General features: G+C 46.2%; 1 protein-coding gene and 1 pseudogene across 3 annotated transcripts in view; both read right to left on the bottom strand.

Moving 5' to 3' along the window:
* The window catches only part of LOC111965564 (neurofilament medium polypeptide-like), a 21,664-nt pseudogene extending 14,818 nt beyond the window's left edge, over nucleotides 1-6,846 (bottom strand).
* Nucleotides 6,847-7,194: 348 nt separating this feature from the next.
* LOC111965860 (inositol polyphosphate 5-phosphatase OCRL) overlaps nucleotides 7,195-26,449 on the bottom strand; it is a 28,079-nt gene continuing 8,824 nt past the window's right edge. For 2 of the 3 annotated variants that reach the window (XM_023990239.3, XM_023990237.2), the window contains 19 exons: nucleotides 24,616-24,810; nucleotides 24,036-24,303; nucleotides 23,503-23,658; nucleotides 22,930-23,031; nucleotides 22,427-22,541; nucleotides 22,137-22,253; nucleotides 21,612-21,793; nucleotides 21,137-21,248; nucleotides 20,719-20,828; nucleotides 19,581-19,716; nucleotides 19,214-19,324; nucleotides 18,635-18,800; nucleotides 17,759-17,994; nucleotides 16,540-16,563; nucleotides 13,648-13,767; nucleotides 13,225-13,309; nucleotides 11,267-11,394; nucleotides 10,925-11,036; nucleotides 7,195-10,567 (listed from right to left, as the gene is read on the bottom strand). In XM_023990239.3, the coding sequence (XP_023846007.1) occupies nucleotides 10,443-10,567; nucleotides 10,925-11,036; nucleotides 11,267-11,394; nucleotides 13,225-13,309; nucleotides 13,648-13,767; nucleotides 16,540-16,563; nucleotides 17,759-17,994; nucleotides 18,635-18,800; nucleotides 19,214-19,324; nucleotides 19,581-19,716; nucleotides 20,719-20,828; nucleotides 21,137-21,248; nucleotides 21,612-21,793; nucleotides 22,137-22,253; nucleotides 22,427-22,541; nucleotides 22,930-23,031; nucleotides 23,503-23,658; nucleotides 24,036-24,303; nucleotides 24,616-24,810 (2,600 nt within the window). In that variant the 3' untranslated portion in view covers nucleotides 7,195-10,442. The remainder of the gene's footprint in view (nucleotides 10,568-10,924; nucleotides 11,037-11,266; nucleotides 11,395-13,224; nucleotides 13,310-13,647; nucleotides 13,768-16,539; nucleotides 16,564-17,758; nucleotides 17,995-18,634; nucleotides 18,801-19,213; nucleotides 19,325-19,580; nucleotides 19,717-20,718; nucleotides 20,829-21,136; nucleotides 21,249-21,611; nucleotides 21,794-22,136; nucleotides 22,254-22,426; nucleotides 22,542-22,929; nucleotides 23,032-23,502; nucleotides 23,659-24,035; nucleotides 24,304-24,615; nucleotides 24,811-26,449) is intronic. The other variant, XM_023990238.2, reaches the window with a different exon arrangement.

Here is a 26,449-nt window from a genome sequence, read left to right on the forward strand (position 1 = left end):
GCGCTCACTCTCCCTCCTCCGCCTCTCGCTCGCTCTCCCTCCGCTCTCCCTCCCTCCTCCTCCCTGCTCCCCCCTCGCTCGCTCTCCCTCCCTCCGCTCGCCCTCCCTCTGCCTCGCCCTTCTTCTGCCTTCGCTCGCCCTCCTTCCCTCCCCTCTCTCCCGCCGCCTTCTCTCACCCGCCCTCCTCCCTCCGCCTCGCTCGCCCTCCCTCCCTCCTCGCCACTCTCGCTCTCCCTCCCTCCCTCCACCTCTCTCTCACTCCCTCCGTCCTCTCTTTGTCTCACTCCCTCCTCCTCTCTCTCCCTCCCTCCGCTCTCGCTCGCTCTCCCTCCCGCTCTCCCTCCCTCCTCCTCCCTGCTCCACCCCCTCGCTCGCTCTCCCTCCACCCCCTCGCTCCCCTCGCTCGCTCTCCCTCCCTCTGCCTCGCTCCCCTCCCCCTCACTCGCCCTTCTTCCCTCCCCTCGCTCGCACTCCCTCCCCCTCTTTCCCTCCACCTCTCTCACCCGCTCTCCCTCCCTCCCTCCCTCCGCCACTCTCGCTCGCTCTCCCTCCCTCCGTCCTCTCTCGCCTCCCTCCCTCCGTCCTCTCTCGCTCCCTCCGTACTCTCTCGCTCTCCCTCCCTCCGTACTCTCTCGCCTTCCCTCCACCCCCTCGCTCTCCCTCCCTCCCCCTCGCTCTCCCTCGCTCCCCTCCTCAGCTCTCTCCCTCCCTCTCCCTCCGCTCTCCCTCCCTCCCCTCCTCAGCTCTCCCTCCCTCCCCTCCTCAGCTCTCCCCCCTCCCTCTCCTCTTCACTTGCACTCCCTCTGCCTCGCCCTTCCTCTCCCTCCCTCCTCCCTCCCTCCGCCACTCTCGCTCGCTCTTCCTCCCTCGCCTCTCTCGCTTCTCCCTCCCTCCGTCCGTCCTCTCTCGCTCTCCCTCCCTCCGTACTCTCTCGCTCTCCCTCCCGCTCTCCCTCTCCGCTCTCCCTTCCGCTCTCCCTCGCTCTCCCTCCCCAGCTCTCCCTCCCTCCCCCTCGCTCGCTCTCCCTCCCCTCCTCAGCTCTCCCTCCCCTCCCCCTCGCTTGCACTCCCTCCCCCTCGCTCGCACTCCCCCCCCTCTCCCTCTGCCTCTCACCCGCCCTCCCTCCCTTGCTCTCCCTCCCTCCTCCATCCATCCGCTCGCTCACCCTCCTCCCTCCCTCCGCTCTCTCTCTCGCTCGCTCTCCCTCCTTCCCTCCGCCTCTCTCCCTCTGCTCCGCTCTCTCTTCCTCTGCTCCGCCTCTCTCGCTCGCTCTCCCTCCCTCTGCTCCGCCCTCTCGCTCGCTCTCCCTCTGCTGCGCTTCGCTCTCGCTCGCCCTCCCTCCGCTCCGCCTCTCTCGCTCGCTCTCCCTCTGCTGCGCTTCGCTCTCTTCGCCCTCCCTCCGCCTCGCTCTTCCTCCCTCGCTCGCTCCCTCCCTCTGCTCCGCCTCTCTCGCTCGCTCTCCCTCCCTCTGCTCCGCCTCTCTCGCTCGCTCTCCCTCCCTCTGCTGCGCTTCGCTCTCGCTCGCCCTCGCCCTCCCTCCGCCTCGCTCTTCCTCCCTCGCTCTCCCTCCCTCCCTCCGCCTCTCTCGCTTGCTCTCCCTCCCTCCGCCTCTCTCGCTCGCTCTCCCTCCCTCCCTCCCTCCGTCCGTCCTCTCTCTCTCTCTCTCTCACTCCCTCGCTCTCCCTCCCTCCCGCTCGCACTCCCTGCCCCTCCCTCCCTCCCTCAGCCTCCCTCGCTCTCTCGCCCTCCCTCCCTCCGCCTCTCTCGCTCTCCCTCCCTCCTTCCCTCCGCCTCTCTCGCTCATTCTCCCTCTGCTCCGCCTCTCTCGCTCGTTCTCCCTCTGCTCCGCCTCTCTCTCCCTCTGCTCTTCCAGGATCTGATAGCAGGATGTGTCTGTCAGCCGCTGATGAGATGGAGAACAGAGGGAGGGTTGGGTGTGTGTGTGTGTCTGTGTGTGTGTTGTTTAGCAAATGTGTGTGAATTATTTAGCAAATGTGTGTGATTTGATTTGTGGATTTGTTTTTGTGTGAGGGAATGACCGGGTTAAAGGCTTAGGTAAGGCAGTGTTGAGAAACAGGGCTCTGTTCTATGACATAGTAACTGGTTATATCATCTGTGAGATCTCTCTTTGGAAAGCCTCATCTTATTCTTACCCTGCCTTGTTGTGCTCTAATCCTGCCTCACTACCACCTTTGTTCCTGGTAAAATAACTACTGTTCATAATAAAACCTGGTCAACAAGATGGCCGAGGTCATTTAAACCCTGTTGCCCCCGGCAACACCTACTGGGCATCTCTCCAACACTTGTCCTCTGAAGTTTGAGTAGCTTGGCTTAACAGAAAGGCTTGTTGCTTATGTAAAGGAGGTGGTTCGGCAAACCAAATGCCTAGGCTTTAGCTCAGTGGGATAACAGTCTTTTGGTATGGATGAAACCCAGGTTCAAATTCAGTCCCAATTGTAAGTAATGACCCAGAGAGCCATTGAGTAGTAAACTGTTCCTACTTTGTGTAATTGATGTTGGCCATCCGGCCAGACCTTTCTCTGAGATGTCCCTTCTCTCTTCATGCTGTGCCTCCATGTGAGCCAGTTGTTCCTGGTAGATTTCCACCTGCTCCCTCAGTGCCAGACAGTCTGCAGTCTTTACATCCACTTCCTACAGGAGGCAGCAGAGAGCTAGATCAATAGAAAACCAACAGCGCTCATCAGAAAACCACAAACACTATTAGTTGTTCCAAATAAACCCGTAGTCCCTACCCGCTATGCACTTGTTTAGATCTCATGAGATCGGATAGGTGTTAACAATATGTTGAAAGCTCCAGCTTTTCTTCTGATAGGCTAGATAGCATTTTCACAATATTGCTTACACTAGTATTTACCAATCCTGGTTCTGGGGACCCAAAGGGGAGCTCATGTTTGTTTTTGCCCCAGCAATAAGACACTTAATTCAACTAATCAACTCGTCATAAAGTCTTTAGTTTAATCAGGTGTATTGGTGCTAGGCAAAAACAAAAATATGTACCCCTTTGGGTCCCCTTGACCAGGAGTGGAAAACACTGGCTTACACCAATCCAATCCTTTAGTATCTACATGAGTGCCTAGGGGGTAAGAGATATGAAGAAGGGGCTAGGGTCTTTCAGCACATAAGTACCATGACACACTCTATTCCTTCAGCCAGCAGGTAGCTAGCTAGACACCGCAATGCAGAGAAGAGGGGGGATGGAAAGAGCTAATTAGCTTTTAGCTCATCCAGGTCTTTTTAAGTGCCTGATTAATTGGTGATGAATTCAATTACTCCTGGTGCTAGCATTTACATCTGAATGAAAAATGGGTAAGGTCCAGGGGTGGGAACCTTTCTGCTGTGGCTGCTGGAACACATGGGGCCCTGATGGATGTCACACAAGAGCCAGGCGGTCGGTTGCTGTTATCTCTAGGCAAACATGAGCCTGTAAATTGGAGAGAGTTTTGCGCTCACAGACTGTGGACTGTAAAGACTAAAGAAATCCCCCCTACATCACCCTTCTCCTCTCCTCTCATCGCTTAAGGCTAGCTGTGCTTTATAGCACTGTCTACTGCTTTGAATTTGGATTAGAATCAGCTAGCTCCTCCAGCCTTCTTCCACTGTGGGAAGCCTTGGTGGGAGCCTTCAACACATTGTTGCTGCTGAACCAAACATTGTATCCATACACTAAAACATCCTTAGCCCCAGATACAAGCTCAAAAGAACACTCAGAGAATTGGCTGGCTGGCTGGCTGGCAGACAGACAGGCAGACAGGCAGACAGGCAGACAGACAGACCATGGAAGCTGTCCAAAATGTAGCTTAATCAATAGCCAATGGCAAGGCTGGACTTCAAATAGCCAGCCATGCCTTGTTGACCTCTTCCAATGCCTGCCTGTCGGCCTGAGCCAGCCAGCCAGCAGCATTACTGCACCGACTATATTACCGTCTGTATTACATCTGTATGGGATAAATGAAAGCCTGAATGACTCCATAAGGAGACATGAAAACAGCTTCTCCCACATCTGGGCTGACATTGGAGAGGGGTGTGATGTGGCAGGTAGGGAGGGAATGAGAGGAAATGGGATAGTAGGGTTTGTTAAGACTGGGGTTCTCGGGTTGCGTTGTGGCTGCCGGCCCAGACTGTAAGAGTGATGATCAGTTCAACAAAGTGGGTAGAGATCTATAGAGCTATAGAGGAGCTGCTGGGCTATGATGAGACACACAGCTGATATGTGTTTAATAGGATAAAACTGTGTTGGCAAGTTGTGGAAATAGTGCCATCTAGTGGTTACTATAGTTTAGTACAGTTGCATTAATGCTCCCAAAGAGATATTGGCTCTCTTTGAATATTCAGATGAATTATCTTTCTTTCCACCCTTCTTTGCCTATTTGCATTTCTAAATATTTTCTTTTTGAAGATGATTGTCCTTCATTGCAGGTGAAAATTGGGTACAAATTTGAGCTACCACAAGTTAGATCTATGTCTTTATGCATGTTCTATATCAACAGTAGCACACATTAAAAGTCTAATCATTGTTAGAGAATATATGAAGACACCAAATCAACACAATTACTAAACAATAACACCAAAATGGCCGCCAGAGGTGCGGGAGTGAGGTCATTACCAGGCCAACGTCCTCCCACTCCAGTCGGATGAGTGTCCTCTGCTGGACGGTCTGCTCATACTGCTCCTACAGACAGTCCAGCTCTCTCCTCAGCTCCTCCACGTCACACGGGCTCTGATCCTGGACACACAGTGGCTTATCAGTCTGGCACTGGTAGGTAGTGTTAACGGTCTGAGACAGCGGCTATCCATCCATTTACACCAGTGGCTATACATACAGCACACATGCACACACTGATACAACATACAGGTTTCCTAGCTCCTAGTGTGATATGAATGCCTCCATTCCACTGTATTGTTAACATGTACCCTCTCCTTAAGCAGTCTCTCCACCACGGCATCCAGGCTGCATTCAGGGACAGCTAGGACAGTGGAGGTGGTCTGTTGGCCAGCCAGCCTCTCCGGCAGCTCACAGATCTGGGCCTCCAGAGAGTCATTGTACTCCTCAAAGCAGCACACGTAAAGGGCACAAACAGCACGTACAATGATATAGAATGTTTTTTTACACAGGAAATTACATGCATGGTTAGGGTTGCAAAATTCTGATAATTGTCCAGAAAATTGCCTGGTTTTCCAAAAATCCCGGTTGGAGGATTCAGATTATATGCTTATTTCCATCTGATTTCAGGTATATTCTAACCACGATATCTGCGAAAGATGGGAATTTGGGGAAAGTTACTGGAATTTTAGAACCCTGTGTATGTTACATTTAATGGGTTGCTTCCTTGGAGCATCTGACAGCAGACTGACTACAACATACAGTATAAGAAACACAAAAGAAACACTTTTGATTTTGCACTGGTTATATGGTGATATGGTGTTGGTCCATCTCAAAACAATGTTTGCACAACCTTAGGACAATGTTTCTACAACCTTAGGACAATGTTTCTAGAGTTGAACCCATCCCGGGCTCACCATGTTGATGAGGGCCACAAAACGATCAGGGCGAGAATAACGCTGTAGTCTTCAGTGAATTGGACCAGACTCTCCTTGTTGAGCGCCTTGGCAGCCACGAAGTCCAGCTTCTCACACGTACACTCCTCAGCAGCCACACCCCTGTGGGAGGGGTGCACACCACACACACACACACACACACACAAACTCTGATACACTCATACAAATACCCACACAAACATCTATAGGCTAAATATCACAAAAGTATTGGTTCGTTTTGTGCATGTACATTGAAAATACATTGAAAATCAAGGGCCACAAGATCGCAATCTCTGAAAAGTCTTGAATGAATAGCATTGCTGCCCCTCCCAAATCAGCTCTGTGTAAATTAACACCGCCCGGGGTAACATGATTTCATTGTTTGATGCAAGCACAAAAGGCATTTGTCATCACCCTTCAAACTTTTCCCTTGGGGCGAACAAGGCGTAACTAACACTGAACACTATGTCCAACCGAGTGACATTTTATACTGTATATAGAAATCGTGCAAAGCTACCGCACATTTGCTTCTGATTAAATAAGCTTACTCAGACATACTTGAGTGAAAGAAAACAAACATCTGGTCATAACTCAAACTTTGTTGAATTCTTAAATGGACAAATTATCATAAAGCATTGACCTTACAAGTACTGTATATCTCAACCCATCTCCAGTTTGCACAATACAAACAATCATATTCTTTCCCTTCGCCTCCTTCTAGTAAACCAGTGTCACTCAAACTCTGGTGACTGGACCAGCAACGGTCCCTAGGATGTTGCTGCCCGGTCCTTCAGAGGGTTGTCTGATACATTCTAGTTTAATGGAAGAAGTCCCCCAAGAGGCTTCCCAGCCTCTGTTACAAAAAAGGTTGAGACACCCTGTAGTAAGCCATCCTCGGTGCAGTGTTCTCCATACTGCCCATCTCCTGTAGTAAACCATCCTCGGTGCACAGTGTTCTCCATACAGCCCATCTCCTGTAGTAAACCATCCTCGGTGCCACAGTGTTCTCATACTGCCCATCTCCTGTAGTAAACCATCCTCGTGCACAGTGTTCTCCATACAGCCCATCTCCTTAGTAAACCATCCTCGGTGCACAGTGTTCTCCATACACCCATCTCCTGTAGTAAACCATCCTCGGTGCACAGTGTTCTCCATACAGCCCATCTCCTGTAGTAAACCATCCTCGGTGCACAGTGTTCTCCATACTGCCCCACAATCTCTGTTGGACCCTCCATTCTGACTCCACTGCTCCTCCTCAAACTGCCGGCGGTAGGAAGACACTCTCACCATGGCCTCACCATGGCCATGGTTGGTTTACTGGGACTGGTACTGCAGGCGGGGGGCTACAGTAACTAACACAGGCAAACGGACGATAGTGAGTCCAGGTTGAGGACTTTATACATGGAGATGAGGAGGAATGTTTCATCCAGGCGATGGATCTCTCCCAGCCAGCTGACTGGTCTAACTACAGGGGTTAGCGTCAGCAGCTGGACATTTGATATGGAGCAGACAAGTCAGCCATAGTAAGTATGTCACTTCTTTTTTTTCATGTTTTACAGGATAGAAAGGATTCCCAAAGGGCTGTTGAGTGTTTCACCTGTGAACAACTGGGTACACCAATAAAGAGGTAAGATAAAGTGTTTTTTTCATACATTATTTTATTTCAGTTAAATAAATAAAAAATACCAAAAACAGCTGTGCACATGTAGCATTATTACTAAACAGACCATTACAAAAGCCACAGTATGAAGGGGAGCAGAGCAGGAAAAGACAACACATGAAAACACAGACAGACCACAGATGAAGGGACAGCTAGGACAACATGAGTGTGGGCTGATCTCCCAATTTGAATATTAAATTCTGACAATATCTCTGCAGCTGGGGTTGACCTTGTCTCTGATGTAAAAGCTTTGTGTTGTGAATGAGATGACAATCTCAGAGATTCACTGTTCCTCCTCGGTTAGAGTCCGAGACAACAGGTAGTACCAATCCATCCAGGGCCAATCATGGTTTGGCAAAGCTAAGCGCTTAAGTCTATGACAACTCTGAAGAACGCTACAAGCGCATCTGGCCCATTTTAGAATGTACTGTACGGATGATTGCAGTCAGGAAGTTACATAAGACTTGGGCCTACTCCACTCAAAATCCTCTCTGGGTGAGAGCTGACAGAGACAACCAAACTGTTAAGTGCTTTGATTAACAGCCAGTCATTGTGTTAGCTACGAGATTATGCAATATTAAAACACTTTAAAACGTTGAATGCCTTTTCTGTAGTAGCCTGGACCTGTAGTAGCCTGGACCTGTAGTAGCCTAGACCTATAGTAGCCTGGACCTATAGTAGCCTGGACCTATAGTAGCCTGGACCTATAGTAGCCTGGACCTATAGTAGCCTGGACCTATAGTAGCCTGGACCTATAGTGTGTTTGGTGTTGGCAAATCTTCAATGCTGTCACACCTTACATGTGGCATGACAACCATAGAGGGGTTTGCTACAGCACATAAAGTATATGGAACCAGGCTCGTCCTTACAGTGCATGTCTGTTGACTAAGTAACAGGCTTTTTTGGCTAGATTACAGTACATGTCTGTTGACTAAGTAACAGGCTTTTCAGGCTAGATTAGTTGACTGGAGACATAAAAAAGGGAAACGTTTCCAGTGGAAACAAGTGTCATAGACCAACCGTGCCACACAACAGGCCAGCCAGGAGCTGTTTTGACACCTTATTACTAACGTTACTAGACGACAGTGTGGAAAACAAAGGGAAGAAACACTGTAGAAATGTCACAGCATTAGAGTTCCTCGTTTCACAACCATAACACGTTCCACGACAGCATTAGGGAAAAAACTGTTTTGTCTCAGCGGGGAGTAATGAACATCTAAATCCTGTTCAACCTGCACTGTAAAAAATGCTTTGCCACTGAAAAAAGTATTAGGGTGCGTCCGGAATGGCACCCTTTTCCCTATATAGCGCACTACTTTTGACCAGCGCTCTCTGGTCAAAAGTAGTGCATTATATAGGGTATAGGGTGCTACTTTAGATGAAACTCAGACAGTAAAACAGGGCATTATATTGTCTGAATCGACTGTGACAAGAAAGGCCCTTGCCTGAGCACACAGGCCCAATACAATGAGGCTCTAACCAGTATGAAGGCAGACAGCGAGGCAGACAACGAGGCTGAAGCGAGGAAAGAAAATATAAACAAGCATGAGGAAAAGTTAAACGATGGTACCTGCATGACCAACAAACAATACATACATATTGAACACACAGTTTGCACCACCATATTAAGAGGTGACAGCAGAGTAAAAAAAAACACAAGAGGTCAATGCGGACAGGAGAGGGACTGTTTGCAACAGTTAAGACATCGATGCCGTAGTGGGTTTGTCTTTGTTATGTTCTGTAGCACACTGTAGGGAGGGTTTTTCCCGGACTCAGATTAAAAGCCGACTCATTTTAGTCATGTAGCAGACACTCTTATCCAGAGCGACTTACAATTAGTGCATTCATCTTAAGATAGCTGGGTGAGACAACCACATTGAACCACTCTTGAACTAAAAAAAAGCATGCTCAATCGAGAATGTTACTCTCCAATAAGATGAATCTGGGTCTGAGAAACTGGCCCGTAGAATAGCATATACTGTACAAGCAGGAGGGATGACTGATCACTCTACTGTGAAGTTAGTGTGACTTGGGTTCAGAGTTGTAATGTACTTGAATGGAGAAATCAGCCTAACTCACGATAACACTCAAGATTAAAGTTACACACAATCCCCAACACACCTTCACTGATTTTGAACAGCACGTGTTTCAGTATGCCAGAAGCAAAAGGTAGGCTTGAACAACCATGGGCGGTCAAACAATATCCAAAATCTGGTCTCTTAAAACAAGTATGAAGTTGAAATAAACTCTAAAAGATGGTACAAAGTTATGTAAGGAAAAAATATAAATCATAAATAACATTTGTTTAAACCACAGCCCACTGACAGTTCTAACACATCTCCCAATATGTCTCCCAGATCCCAGAAAGGACTGCTCCGGATTGTCATCATTATCTTGTAGAAGAACGTCAAACTTCCTTGGTCGGTATTTCGGACAAGCAAGGATTCATTTAGTCTCTCGGTGTTCACCAGAAGTCTCTTGCGTCCAATATCACTACGTACCCATGGGTTGAATCGTTCACTCTGAGGTGTATCCACCAGGTAGAATGCGATCCAAATCTTCTGCACGACCCTCTATGTGTATCTTTAGTGTAACGTACTAACGGATCATCATTATCTTAGTATCTGTGGGTTCATACATACATATTGTACTTCCATTCAGAGTTCACATTCAAATCAGGTAAAAGGAGTCGTTTTGGCACGGAACAGTCCTCAGTGGGGGTTGAATGGGGCACGGAACAGTCCTCAGTGGGGGTTGAATGGGGCACGGTACAGTCCTCAGTGGGGGTTGAATGGGGCACGGAACAGTCCTCAGTGGGGGTTGAATGGGGCACGGAACAGTCCTCAGTGGGGGTTGAATGGGGCATGGGGGAGGGGTTGCCTGGAGAGTGGAGCGTCAGTTAGTTGACTGTTCACGGTCACTCCAAGCTGCCAACACCTAAACTCCTGGTCCTGCAGCCACACAATGAGCAAAGGTGAAAACTATGGGATTTGGTTAATGGTGATGGTTGTGAGTGACTGAAGCACAGAACTACAAAGGCTGGGGGCTGGGGCATTGATAAGAGTATGATAAGAGAGGGTCCCATATAATTGCACTGTTTGTTCTCCCACAACACAATCCACCATGGTCCCTTACACACATACATACACCTTGTGTCCACCAAAACCCCATTCCTCAGTCTGTCATCAAAAGGTCCAGGCTGTCTGATTCCCTGACCCCTGACCCCTCACTCCTCGTCCCCTCCCATGAGGAAGCCCAGAATGAAGTCGATGGCTCTCTGTCGGTCCTGCGCTGTCTGTCGGCCCACCATGTTGGGCGGGGGCCGGATGAGCAAGCTGGCAAAGAGGGTAGCTGGCATGGGGCACAGTGGAGGAGGTAGAGGAAGATGTGAGAAAGAGGCATTTCTAAAGCAACATGGGTTTAGAGCCGTTTCATTTCAATTCAGTCAGGATTCACTGAATTGAAACTAGACTTGAGAATTTCATTTCCTGAATTTATTGAATTGAAGTAGTATTGACTCTAAATCTGGGTCGTGTTCAGTATGGAAGATACGTTTTGAATTGGAGAGAAGCAGGGACATACTACTATATCTGAACATGTCCAATAAGAACACAGATATTTGCATTCCGTGGCATAACGCTTTGCTACAGTGTACCCTACTAAAAAAGCACATGTAGGTTATAGAAAATGTGGCCATGGGGAACTGACCTATGAGGTTGGCAGTGAGGTTGTTGTTGTGGGCATATTTCAGCAGCTCCTTGAGGAAGGCCATCAGGTAGCGGAACACGTTGCGGTGAGCCCGGGGCAGCTGGGAGATCAACTGACAAAACAGCCCAGAGAAAAGACAGATGAGAACTACAACCAGCCCCTGTAGAGCCGAGAGGACAAACTATGTCTTGTGTTTTACAATGATTATACATATTAACTTTTTTGATTCAACAGAAGTCAATGACTCCTACTCATATCCATTTCCAGATTCATATAAATTGACTTTTATGTGGAAATATTTCATGTTAGGCCACCCTAAAATCGTAATTCAGTTCACTGCACCTGTTTGCAGAGGCGGCTGTCATGGGAGCAGTCCAGGCTGCGCTGGTAGAGCTCGTAACAGACCACTGGCTCAGGCAAAGCTTCCAGAAATATCAACAGGGCCTCGGCCACCGAGTGGTTACAACCAGCTGACACACACAGTCAGGGAACAGTCAGAAACAGTCGGGCAGACAAAGTTGGGGGGACACAGATTTGTGGCCGAGGGTGGGTGTACAGTGTTTGAACTTGACTACATTGCTGTCATACTGTGCAGAATCCCTGATCTACAAATCCCCTTGAATCCTAAACAGCTACTCATTACGTGATGAAGATTAGCAATCAGTTCAAAGTGATCCCCTCAAACAAGCTGGTTGTGTGTGTGTTGGTGCATGAGCATACGTATGGACAAGAAGATTGCACACCGTACACCCCAACTAACACAGATATCATACTTCCTCCACACTGCTAATCTATGTGCCTTGGCACCAGTCTGTGTATAGCAGCCGCTTTATCGCAGTGACCCAACTAACTGTGTGGCATCTCAGTCACAGTGTCCTGTTACAGGGCTGGGCTTACTAGCGGATCAGGGCCAGGGGGGTTGGAATGACTGGGCTCATACGAGTAAGGATTACAGATGGAGTCAGGAATGACTGGGGACATACGAGTAAGAATTACAGATGGAGTCAGGAATGACTGGGGACATATGAGTGAGGATACGGATGGAGTCAGGAATGACTGGGGACATATGAGTGAGGATTACAGATGGAGTCAGGAATGACTGGGGACATACGAGTGAGGATACGGATGGAGTCAGGAATGACTGGGGAATACTGAGTAAGATTACGATGGAGTCGAATGACTGGGGACATATGAGTAAGGAATTGACGGATGGAGTCAGGAATGACTGGGACATAGAGTAAGGATAACGGATGGAGTCAGGAATGACTGGGGACATATGAGTAAGAATTACGATGGAGTCAGGATGACTGGGGACATATGAGTAAGAATACGGATGGAGTCAGGAATGATTGGGGACATAGAGTAGGATACGGATGGAGTCAGGAATGACTGGGGACATATGAGTAAGAATTACGGATGAAGTCAGGAATGACTGGGGACATAATGAGTAAGAGTATACGGATGGAGTCAGGAATGACTGGGGACATACGAGTAGAGGATACGGATGGAGTCAGGAATGACTGGGGACATATGAGTAGGAATTACGGATGGAGTCAGGAATGACTGGGGACATATGAGTGAGGATACGGATGAGTCAGGAAATGACTGGGGACATATGAGTGAGGATACGGATGGAGTCAGGAATGACTGGGGACATAATGAGTGAGGATACGGATGGAGTCAGGAATGACTGGGGACATATGGGTGAGGATACGGATGGAGTCAGGAATGACTGGGGACATATGAGTGAGGATACGGATGGAGTCAGGATGACTGGGGACATATGAGTGAGGATACGGATGGAGTCAGGAATGACTGGGGACATATGAGTGAGGATACGGATGGAGTCAGGAATGCTGGGAAATATGAGTGAGGATATCGGATAGGAGTCAGGAATGACTGGGGACATATGAGTGAGGATACGGATGGAGTCAGGAATGACTGGGGACATATGGTGAGGATACGGATGGAGTCAGGAATGACTGGGGACATAGAGTGAGGATACGGATGGAGTCAGGAATGACTGGGGACATATGAGTGAGGATACGAATGGAGTCAGGAATGACTGGGGCCATATGAGTGAGGATACGGATGGAGTCAGGAATGACTGGGGACATATGGGTGAGGATACGGATGGAGTCAGGAATGACTGGGGACATATGAGTGAGGATACGGATGGAGTCAGGAATGACTGGGGACATATGAGTGAGGATACGGATGGAGTCAGGAATGACTGGGGACATATGAGTGAGGATACGGATGGAGTCAGGAATGACTGGGGACTATGAGTGAGGACTAACGGATGGAGTCAGGAATGCTGGTGCACAGGCAGTCGATGACACTCTGCAGCTCCTCCTGCAGGCCCGGTGTCTGGAACAGGTCCTCCTGGAAGAACGGAAAGGAGTTTACAGAGAATGTCGTTTTGAAATGACGTTGAAATAAGGGTAGGGTAAATACTATTTACAGGTCTAGAATAGGCTGCTAGAAGAGTTAGCCTGGAATACACTTCTTCAAACAGAAGTGACAATAGTGAAATGGAGTGGTATTCTGTTTGGATTCCTGTTTAACCACGGTTACCCCTCTAAGGAATATCTCATTTGAAATTCATCCAAATTCATTGCAACAGCATTTCAGAATCTTCATAATTGGGATTAAAAACATACTCTGATCCGTACGACCTAGAAATAAAAGTGCTTTGAACATTTCCTTAACTATCCTCTCACCTGCTGGCAGGACATAGTAAAGAGGTGGTTCACCAGCAGCCACACCTCCTTGGGAATCTTTAAGGGCTTGTCCTCTGTGCCGGCACTGTCCACCATCAGGAAGCTACCCCTGGACTTCTCCTGAAGTAACACACAACATGTTAGAAACATAAGATACTATACTGAGAGAACCATCCCAACATGATTAGAACATAAGATACTATACTGAGAGAACCATCACAACATGTTGAGAAACATAGATACTATACTGAGAGAACCATCACACACATGTTAGAAACACAAGATACTATACTGAGAGAACCATCACAACATGTTAGAACAATAGATACTATACTGAGAGAACCATCACAACATGTTAGAAAACAAAGATACTATACTGAGAGACCATCACAACATGTTAGAAACATAAGATACTATACTGAGAGAACCATCACAACATGTAGAAACATAAGATACTATACTGAGAGAACCATCACAACATGTTAGAAACAACAAGATACTATACTGAGAGAACCATCACAACATGTTAGAAACATAAGATCTATACTAGAGACATCACACTTTAGAAACATAAAACTATACTGAGAGAACCATCACAACATGTTAGAAACATAAGATACTATACTGAGAGAACCATCACAACATGTATGAAACACAAAGATACTATACTGAGAGAACCATCACAACATGTTAGAAACATAAGATACTATACTGAGAGAACCATCACAAATGTTAGAAACATAAGATACTATACACAAGTACACTGAAGAATGATGTGTCAGAGCACAGGCCTGATTCTGACACATAATCTCTATGGTTAGTAACATGGACTGGAACCAGCTTCACCAACTTTACCGTCGATTCATAAACTTACGAGCTGCTTAATTCCTAAGGAGGATTTGATTCATCCTGTGCCATCACCTTCAATACGATTTAAAGGTATCGCATTGATCAGAACGTTGATTCCATTCCTAAAATGATTACATAATATGGCACATTGCGTGTCATTTCAGGTATAGGGAACATATTAGAGCGGATATCTCGAGGGTTGGATGTCGGGTCGTCTTGGAGGACAGTCATTTAACTGGGAGTGGATCACATCGTTTTGTATCTAGCTGAGAACAAGCGAGAGTGGGTCAAAAATAACCTCTGGCAGTGGGGGTCACACTACGGATACACAAACTCACAGGACTGGAGTGGGACACCATGATAGCCTGCAGAGCCAATTACAATATCAAGAGCTAGGCCGAAGTTATTGTAAGTTAGAGAGCCTCTCAAAGTGCTACTGTTGTTCCTTAAGGGTATTTGAGTGCAGCTTCTAAGAAAGATGTAGCCTAGACTATGGTTAGGTAACCAGAAATAAAGGCTTTTACAGAACTCTATTACATCAGGCCCTGGATGTTGATTTGGGAGGTCTTAGTTTGTGGCCCTGCCATGAAAACTACATACAGTAAGGTGAACACTGCATGTAGCAGAGTAAAACTTTGGAGAGCCACCCTCCTGTAGGTTAACTCCAATCCTGTTCCTGGAGAGGCTACCCTCCTGTAGGTTTAACTCCAACCCTGTTCCTGGAGAGTACCCTCCTGTAGGTTTTAACTCCAACCCTGTTCCTGGAGAGCTACCCTCCTGTAGGTTAATCCAATCCTGTTCCTGGAGAGCTACCCTCCTGTAGGTTAACTCCAACCCTGTTCCTGGAGAGCTACCCTCCTGTAGGTTTTAACTCCAACCCTGTTCCTGGAGAGTTACCCTCCTGTAGGTTTTAACTCCAACCCTGTTCCTGGAGAGTACCCTCCTGTAGGTTTTAACTCCAACCCTGTTCCTGGAGAGCCACCCTCCTGTAGGTTAACTCCAACCCTGTTCCTGGAGAGCTACCCTCCTGTAGGTTTTAACTCCAACCCTGTTCCTGGAGAGCTACCCTCCTGTAGGTTTTAACTCCAACCCTGTTCCTGGAGAGCTACCCCCTCCTGTAGGGTTTCTAACTCTAGACCTGTTCCTGGAGAGCCACCCTCCTGTAGGTTAACTCCAACCCTGTTCCTGGAGAGCTACCCTCCTGTAGGTTTTAACTCCAACCCTGTTCCTGGAGAGCTACCCTCCTGTAGGTTTTAGCTCCAACCTTGTTCCTGGAGAGCTACCCTCCTGTAGGTTTAAACTCCAACCCTGTTCCTGAAGAGCTAGGGGTCTCTTTCCAACCAATATGCATGAAATGAGGAGAGAGGAGATTCAGCAATACTTGGAGGACAATGGAATTAAATAAAAAAGCTTATTTATTGCTAAAAGTATAACCAACGAGTTTGGGCTTCTGGCCTTCATAAGGGTTTTGAAATACAGAGCATATAATATGCACTCAAGCACATTTAATGACAGTCTTATGGGGATATCAGATTGAGGACTAGTACAGCTACTACTACTGTAACAGGGACAGACAGGACACCACTGGGTCTAGAGACCTGTACTATAACTACTACTACTGTAACAGGGACAGACAGGACACCANGGGACAGACAGGACACCACTGGGTCTAGAGACCTGTACTATAACTACTACTACTGTAACAGGGACAGACAGGACACCACTGGGTCTAGAGACCTGCAGTGACTGAAGCCCTTAGTTTATTTTTGGATCCCAAAACAGCATGTAAAATGGACCATTGTTTTGTCTGAACCAATGTGCTTCCCTAATCCAGAACACGAGGTCCTGTATATATTTGGTCAATTTCAGCTGTTTTTATGTCAAATCAGAAAAGCAACATTACTTGACTAGAACCTGGGTTGCCTATATCGCTGAGCAACAGCAGGGCATCAGACTAGCCTCACAGTGGAGAGTGGGACACCATAGAAATAAAACAACTCTAACTATTCTATTTCTATGGTGGACACACCATGTAGAATGTACCTTTTCCATGTAGCTGTCCTCTCCCTTTGCCCCCAGCAGCCCCCAGCACAGCAGTGAAGAGTTGGAAAGGAATGATCAAGGCAATGAGAGGCAATGAGGGAAGAGACAGAAAGAAGAGAGAACAGAGGAGATACTGTAGACAGGAGATAATGCATAACCACCAAGGAGTCAGGAAGATAATGATAGGCTGTGTTAAAGGTGCAATCTGTAGGTCATTTCTGATTTCAAAAAAGTATTGTCCCGGGCTGCCAAGACTGGGAGAGGGTCTTTATGCGAGTGTATTACACACTGATTGTAGTGTGTTTTTGTTTCAGCATTGATTTCTTGAGCATTTCAGGGGGTCAAAAAGTTACAGATTGAACCTTTAAAATTGAATTTTCCACCCAAATGTACCCGTGCAGAGTCAAACAGAATGACATTAGAATAGTGACAGTGGAAGCAAGAGATCATTTGAAATGGATCATATAAACATAGAATACTAATCTAACTAAGGGCAAGGTGGATATAGATAGCCCATGTAAAATAACAATATGGAGAAATGCATGGACAGACTTTTTGTATTATAAAGTAGACCCGAGTATATGACTAGCCTAGACTTAGTCAATAATCCCAATGTTTCAGGAAAACCCTTCTGACATTTGTACACACTAATTGCCACTTCCTTATCCCCTTGGGGATTCTAAACACAGCCACAGGTTGAGACATTCTCTCTGCATCAATGGACAAATATCTAGACCAAATCTATGTACTCTTCAACACCAGTCTGAGGCCTGCTGCAGTGTTAGCTGCTTTTCATTTCTTACCTATTTAGAGGGTTTAGGGTTAGGGAAGCCAAGTTTAGCGGACTCTCATGCCAAAAGTGTCATGGAGAAACACAACTATCTGCCATTGCGGCCTTCAATGACTAAAGAAGTATATAAAAAAATTGACCTTGTATTGACTGTTCAACTTATCCTGCATGAACACTAAATGTATTGACTGTTCAACTAATCCTGCATGAACACTAAATGTATTGACTGTTCAACTAATCCTGCATGAACACTAAATGTATTGACTGTTCAACTAATCCTGCATGAACACTAAATGTATTGACTGTTCAACTAATCCTGCAATGAACACTATTTAAATGGCCCTTCAATATATATATCACTCCTATCCTACCTTGAACGTATCCCTTCCTGTTTGCTACAGCAACTTCACATTAGCTAGTTCCACTCACCAGGTCAATGAGCTTGGTGATGGGGACCTCCCGGATGGGCTTCTTTATGTGGCACAGGGTCTCCAGCGAGGTACCGAAGCAGCTGGGCAGGTAGTTGCCTGAGATGGTGATGAAATAGTCCTTGCCTCGGTCCAGGTGCAGCACCAGGATGTCTTCGATGGCGTCCTCTCCCAAGTTGAGCAGCGTCACCGTGTCCTTGCTCACGTACACATCCAGGAAGATCTCTAAAGTTTCGTCTGGTGGGGAGAGACCGCGAAGGGAAGTGTTCATTAGGGTATGCCATTGACAACAATTTGTAATAAAAGTAGACATGAGCGTTTCTTATTGAACAAATCCAGGTAGGATTTGTTTCAGTCTGTTTTCTTGGGTTTTGGTGCCTCAACAACACAGCCCTGGTGGTATGATAAAAGATGAAGGATACTATTGAGAACAGTACATACATAGCTACAATGGGTTACAACAGAGTAGAGATGCTATACAAATGCATTTTTCAGTCCAGTTGTGAAACAATCCCTAGTCCCTAGGAACCTTATATAAATCTTAAAAGGAATGTATTTGATAGGTAGGCCTGTAAACAATATGGTAGCAGCTCCATGCCCTCTGACAGGCTTGGTAGGACTTCAAGCATATTACTGTATACCTAAAAAGAAAAACATTCAGATTCTCTACAAGTGTTTAAAGAGTAGGGGCTAGCGGTTGTTTCTGGACCGGGCCTTCCTTTTCCCTCTTCCAGGAGATTATTCAACTGAATGATCAGTGAATCTTTAGATCCTCAGATCAGTGAAATCCCACCAAGGAAGGAGCAAAGGATACACTGTGAAAGTATCCCAGCACGCAGGGCGTGTGACTGCCTGGCTGAAAGTGAAGGGGACTTACTGGGCTCTAGGAAGCCTTCGCTGGGCTCAGCGCGGAGCCAGTTCTTGCAGTACTGCAAGTCGTTGAGCTTGGGGATGAAGACAAAGTGGCAGGCGACCTGCCCGTCGTTAGAGATCACAAAACTCTCCCGCTGCAGCTGGCGGAACTTGACGTCCTTAAAGGTGAACTATGGGAGGCGAGGGAGAGATGGAGAGGAGGGGAGAGAAAGAGAGAGGTTGAGAGGAGGACAGACTCACAGACATTGTTATAGTAAGCCAGAGTGCAAGAATGTTTGTTTGATCTATGCAGTAGATTGTTTGAAATGCAAATAGATCCCCATACCATTCTACACCTGCAAAGTAACTCAAGCATCTTGGCAGACTTGTCCATTTTCTTAGGCTATCATTTTCCATCAGGATTTTAAATCACAAGTCCCTGACTCAATACTTGCTGTCTTGGTATCAACATGACTATGTACCTTACTTAATGACAATCACTGACAAAACAGACTTATTGATCTGACACAAAATATCAGGGGGGAGGAAATGCTGGACAGGAAATCAATAAGATGAGAATCATGTCTCTGTTCTGTCGACTCACCTCTCTGTGGGTCAGTGCCAGAGACGGGAGGAATTCGTTCTCCATCCTGTCCATCATGCGCACGATCTCCTCAAAGACTTTCTTGTGGCGCGCCTCGTTCACCACCTTCACCTGTGACACACACAAATAGAATTTCTCGATCCAACAACGATTCATTCAATATAGCATAAAGCACGCTACTCAAGAATAAACTTATATTTTATGATCCTCAATGAGCTGTATAGTATGTTAAAGGTATGTGTATTTTACTAAATGGACTCCTTGTGAATTGTGAATGTCAGGTTTCCCTTGACTGTCTCGACCTCAATCAGTCAGATGTGATTTCCAGATGCTGACAGGCAGTGTAGTGTGTTTACATGATCCTCACCCCGACACTGAAGAGGGAGCTGACAGGCTTGTGGTCGCTGGTCTTCAGTTCCATGTGACTCCTGTAGTGGAGCTGCTTCACATTACTGCCCCTCCACAGGATCCGATCGCACCACGCTGGGACACGACACTTCCCACTGCAGGAGAACCCCAGAGAAAAAGACAGGGGGTAGAGACACGGGGTCAGCTGTTCATTCGGCACCAAATGAAAGATAGCAGATTGAAACAGTGATTGACAACGTGGACTAGTCCAATAAGGCAGTGGTTCCCAAACTGTGGGGCACGCCGCCACTAGGGGTCGGCAGGGGGGCAAGGAGGCCAGTAATAGTAGAATGCACGAGGTGCAATTTCGAAATTGGGTAGTGCATCATCAATTCCTCTTGTCATGTCAGTCATTGCATACCATACAGAGCTTTTTATAACTTGGCAGAAATGTCTAGAACAACAAGAAGGTTTTTTAGCCCATAGATATTGTGTAATTTTTTTGTCACTCAAATATCACATGAATACACATTAGACATGCCAACATTTATAGAATTGCAAGAAAATGTGCTTTAAAACTGCAGTGTTCTTTGCACCATGACAAAATGTGTAGAATTGCAGGAAGTAAGCTTTAAAGCTGCTAAATCCTCTCCACCAATAAGAGGGGTTGAACAGTTTATATCATGAACAGTGCTTGTGCTGAAGGAGGAGTGAAAACATTTGGGAACCCTTGCAATAAGGAACAGTCATTTTAGTTTCCGTTACAAATGTTCAGTTAAATGCCACACAACCCAGTGTTTCCCTAAATACCCTAGATTTCCAGGTAAGTCACATACTCCCCCCAAAAAACTTCCTGGGTCTTTTCAAGTTATTTAGGCAGTGGGGAACAAAGCTGCTTAGGGGGCCCGGCCCACCTCGTCAATATTGGAGAGAATGGTTGGAAATCTGACTTTTCAGGTTTGATCTTACCAGGTATGTTAACATGAATAATCAAGGTGCTATGGCATATGAGGATTAGCCTACACAGGGTATATCCTTTGCACTCAGTTGGGTGGAGGGTGGGGGGATAATAGCAGACACATCAAACTACAAAACTCTATGGGTGTTCTAGAAGTATGTGATTGGTGGGAAAGGAATCAGGATCAGTGGTATTTTACCTAGAGTCCCAGCGGTCCGTCTTGGCGTCATACTTGTACGTGGGCATGAAATTGATCTCTCCCTCCATGAAGTCTGTGAAAGCTCGCTTGTTCTGTCTCTGGATATTTAGCTTCACACAGAGGCAGGAGGGGAAATATACCAACAACACATTATTCAGAGACAGACAGAGGAACTCCAGTATTTATAACCCTTTAAACAACCAGAAAAAAGAGGAAATGAGGAGGACACAAAAGTCCTAACTCCACTGTACAAATCCAGCTTTGTTATATTCAATGTCTTTCTTTTTGTTGTTGTGCAGAACTTTAAAATGCCAACATGACTTCAAGCAGTATTAGTTCATTCGTATTTTAATATAATTTTTTTTTTTTAAACATTGACAACGGACTAGATAACAGATGTGTGTGTGTGTATTCTCACCTGGTCATACTCCTGCAGTTTCCTCAGTTGGTTGTGGGAGATGAGCTGTTTGACCTCAGCTGCATCGTACACAAACAACCGGTAGTTCAGATCTCCTACCCAGATCACTACACTGGACCACAGAATGGATGAAGAGTTATGTATTGTAACACAACAGCAAGTAAACAGTCTTACAGTAATACCATACGTTTACACATTAGACTGTATGAAAAAAAACTGTGACATGGTTACACTATTTTACAGTTAAATGATATGTTGAAATGCCGAACTATTACCTGAGAATGTCTCTCTCTGGGATTTAATTACATTAGCACCAAAGAATTCCATCTATAATAGTAATGACTACTGTAAGCCCCTTGATCCTGAAATACATAGTATTACTGAGAATACATGGCTAATGCACTAAGTGGTATGCTAGTGTAGACATTGGAACAAGGCCTATGACTCTACAGTATGGGTCTTGGAGGGGACTGACTCGTGTTTGACGATATTGAGGGGAGGGTGGTCTAGCATGTGGAAGCTCATGCGGGCACAGATGTCTTTGTAGTCCTGGTTCCTCCTCTCAAAGTCCTCGACGTGGGCCGCCAGGTGGGAGTTGACAAAGCAGAAGCTGGTGTTGTGGAACACAAAGCGCACCGCCACACCTCCCTTGTTGCCCTGGAAGGAGAAAAGAAAACATTGTATGTTGACTGACTGATTGATTTGTTTGTTTAGTAAAGCATCTTGCAACAGATGCTCAGCCCGTATGGGTTTAAAGGACACGTGTTATATGAAAAACTATACCGTTTAGAGTATATGAGCATAATAATACAATACTTTGCAGTAGCAGTATATTATTGTGGTATTCAAATATCTCATTCACATTATGTCTATGTTCTGTGTACCAAACGTATCTATAAATGTCAAAGTTATAAAGTTATGATGTTATTAAGTCGTAAAGTTAATGGGAGCAAAAGGCAAACACAAGCACTTCCTCTTAGTTGACTTGACTCGTTCGTACCATTTTTCCCATGATACCAGTTCCCACGTGCTCCGCCGCAACCTCTTTAATGTGATTCTTGTGCACCTTGTTGACAAACACCACCAGCATCATGCCCACTAGTCGGATGGTACGCACCTGGGGAGACAGAAGCATCCACATCCAAATTCTATCAGTCTATTATGACCTAAAGATGTCCTTTTATCAACATCTACTGCTCTCAGTGTGTAATTACAATAACCTAATATTGTAGTTGATTAAACCAGTTGTGTTTTCCACTGAAGATGAGAAGAGTGCGCTCATTGACTCACCATCTTGTACTTGGCTTTGGGGTGGAGACTTCTCTCCACAGCCTCCACCCACAGCTGCTCCTTAGAGGAGTCAAGATAGAAGAAGGCCTCCGTGCTCAGGTCCAGCTCCTGGAAACTACGGCACCCAGAATGCACAGGGAAATCAGCGCGGTAGTTCCAATGTTTGGGAAATTGCTCAAAATCACTCTTTATAGTATGTAATGAACTGTCTAGTTTACAACTAGCAACGTCCATCCATCATTAATGATGTGGAATTAAGAGGATCCAATTCAGAAAAGTATGTTAGATCCACAACTCTGGGTCGTATTTACTAGGCAACAAACAGAAGAAAACGGACTGAAGCAGAAGGGACTACCTGAAGTTGTCCAATAAGAAACGCTTGTCTTCATTTTCCGTTGCAAAACATTTTTGTAACGGTTTGCACTGATGAATACGACCCAGGTTCATTCCTTCATACATGCTGTGTAGAAGACATTGGGTACTCAGATAAACGTGTCACTGACCCCAGAGCGTAGACGTCAGGGGGTTCTAGCGAACAACACAGCCAGGGCTCTAGACTGCTGTCTGGAGACTGGCCATTCACATTCCATGTTCCAGAAAATAATCTGAAACATACAAAACACTCGTATATAGACATTCACATACTTATGTGGACAGAAACATGTGTGAGTTTAGTGCTAGAGTGTAGCCTGATAAGGGTTACAACTAAGAATAAGAACTTACAGCTCAGTGAGTAAAAGTTGGCTTAGACACTTTTAGTTCAACCCAGGACCCTGCACATTTTGAAAATGAACCACGGAAAAACTAGACTACAGAAAAATGTAGAATAACTGCTGCTATAACCCACTTTCAATGGATCTCCTCAAGTTTCTGGCCAGACTCACAAGTGGCTACTGCAGGGGAGCATATGTAATGGAGCTGGTTCAATGAACAACTCTTGTGATGTTACCTTGGCTGAGACCTGAAGACTTGCATCATCTCCACAAGCTAATGTGGTCACACAGGAGGCCCAGGTTCGAACCCAGTCGGTGACTCACTGCCCCACCCACCATCCACACAAACCCATGGACAGTCACCTGAAGTCCTTGATGTCTACGTACTCCTCCTCCTTCTTGGCCAGGCGGTGTTTGATGAGGTACTCTCTCTGGCTGGCCTGAGTGGAGAACATGGCGTTCCGCATGCTGTTGGTGGTGGGGCTGTCACTCCACGAGGTGGGCCGGTCAACACTAAGACTACAACATCAGGTGAGGATGAGTCATTCCCACAGTTATTCCATTACATAATTCTTCAGGTAGGGTGTGATGTAAAGGCTACAAATCAAGATCTAGGCCACCGAAATTATAAATAGAGGCCCTTTGACACCAAATGAGCCCCACAGTGAAGGTGTCATAATACCCATAAAACCTAGCGGTCAAACAAGGAAATGGTTCCATTAGTTTTTCTATTCATTTTTCCCATAGGGGATTTGATAAACACTTAAAATAAGGGCTATATTTCGTTTAGGCTTAACCTGGTGTGACGTTTTGATAACCATGTAAATCTCTCTAGGACAAGGTGACTTTTATCAAAATGCTAATTACTATGGGACGGTCCTACTGGTAACACTCACTCTGTTTTGGCAGGCGTGATGAAGGCGGCATCTTTAGCCTGTATGGACGAAACTCTGTCTTTGGAAGGGGGGATGGGCGTGGGTGGGAGAGGATTGGAGGGAGTGTAGGAGCCTTTACGGGGAGGCAGAGGGGGAACTGGAGGAGCTTCCCGGGGGGGCCCGATGCCATTCTGCTGGTTCTTCTTCTCCTCCACTTTGAGGGAATGATTGAAGTTGTCCTCGAAGCCAAAGTCTATGGCCAGAGAAAGAGCTGGGTCCTGTCTGTCAGCTGAGACAGAGGAGAGATTCATATGTGAGAAACCTTGTGACATTCACTGTATCATTCAACCGTCATATGCAACAAGTGTCTAGGATTCACACCTGACCTCTTGACTGTAATGTGTGCTGATGTCTGGTAACTATCTGGTGCAAAATGGCTGCAGTAGCATCACCCAGCTGGGTGTTGGACATTGGTTCTGGATAAGGTTAAGTTTCTCCATACAATGTCAAGAGCTTTGAGAATCTGGAAAAGCTCTCTATAAAATGCAATCAATTTTAATTTCTTCATTCAATTTGACCAATATTATCCATGTATCCATACCTGTGCCGGTCTGGTTGGCTGAAGAGCTGTTGTTGAGGTTGGGAGGCGGTGGCGGTATGCCGGTGGGCTTGGTGTGAGAGTTGACAGCTTTGTGGATCCCTCTCTGAGGAGGGATGGGTGGGACTGGGGCAGAGACTTTGCAGGGAGCCGGCATGATAGGATCCATCGCTTTGATTTGCGTGCTTTTGGACTCGACTGTGGAAAAGTTGGCAGCGCTGGATCACTCAATCAAGAGACAGAGCTACTCTGTGAGTTACATGAGACAGCATTTCTCTACACGTTGCAAACTGCAAATGTGTATAGCAACCTAATACGAGTGCCAAGAATGATCTCATAGATTACAGTAAATATAGGTTGTTTTTTGCAGAGCTAAAGAGAAATGCAATACAATGACAATAGCACTACAACACTCCCTTCGAAGGATCACACCCATTGTTCTATACACCTCCATCTTGTTTCTATTGACCTTTCACAATACAAATACTACTAGAGATAAAATGTTAGGGAAATGAGGCAACACCCAGCACAACAAGGCTGTTAGAGAGAAAGAGGTTGTGTCCCAAATGGCACCCTATTCCCTATAAAGTGCACTACTTTTGACCAGGGACATAGGAAATAGGGTGCCATTTGGGAAGCAGCCTCAGCCTGTGGTAATGGGGTTACACTGTCTCAATCATTAACCAGCGATGCCAAGGCAACGGTTCGACATTTCAAAAACTGTTACTGTCCCCAATCAAGCCAAACTGCTTGGGGACCTATATTTAAAATAGGTAGCCTATTCCTTTCAATATTCCAGGAGTGGGTGTTGTAAATGAGGTCATAATCATTAAGAAATGTAATGGATTTTCTATATTTTTAGCACTTTTGGGGGGGGTGAAACATTAGTCTATATACAATGCATCTATAACAGAGTAGTGATGGGACACAGTCAGGGCTCTACAGTGAGACCATTTTACTCGCTTATGCGCCTAAATATTTTGTTGTTTAACCTGGAATGTTAATTTAGGAGCACCAGTGCGCTTAGAAGAATGAAGGATTCTATCTATAATACCGTTCATATTTTTAATTGTGCTCCTAAATGTCTTTGTGTGTGCCTACATTTTTCAACATACACGCACACATGCACCTTGTAAAAAAGGTCAGCGTAGAGCCCTGCCAGTCTTTTAACTGTGGCATATTATATGAAGACAGTGGACACCAATATTAATTTGATACGAGTAATCTCATTTAGATAAGCCACAATCCACATCAACCACAGTCAAAACTAAATCAAAAGACACAGCTACAGGAGATTATCACCTGTGGCTCTGGTAACTCAACGTCAGAGATAGGACGTACCAGTAGGTACTGTGGCACTGCCACCTTGAAAGGGGCATCTGACCGTAAACATAGCTGAGGAATGTAACAGGTAGACATAGGTGAAACGTGAGAGAAGAGGACGTAGGGGGAAACTACTAAGGAGTGGAAGTCAGTCACCCTGGGGAAATAAATACATGTTGGATGAGTTCATGAATAATACATGCACTAGTGAGTAAGGACGTCTGTAGGGTACAGTAGTGTTGAGCAGAGATAGTCAGAGAAAGAGAGAAGCAAGAGAGAGAGCGTGAGCCTACGAGAGACTGAGAGCGTGAGCCTACGAGAGACTGAGAGCGCGAGACAGCGAGAGACTGAGAGCGCGAGACAGCGAGAGACTGAGAGCGCGAGACAGAGCGCGAGACAGCGAGAGACAGAGCGCGAGACAGCGAGAGACAGAGCGCGAGACAGCGAGAGACGAGCGCGAGACAGCGAGAGACAGAGAGCGCGAGACAGCGAGAGACAGAGCGCGAGACAGCGA

This window comes from Salvelinus sp. IW2-2015, linkage group LG6.2 (genome assembly GCF_002910315.2).
Source record: "Salvelinus sp. IW2-2015 linkage group LG6.2, ASM291031v2, whole genome shotgun sequence".
Classification (NCBI taxonomy): Eukaryota; Metazoa; Chordata; class Actinopteri; order Salmoniformes; family Salmonidae; genus Salvelinus; species Salvelinus sp. IW2-2015.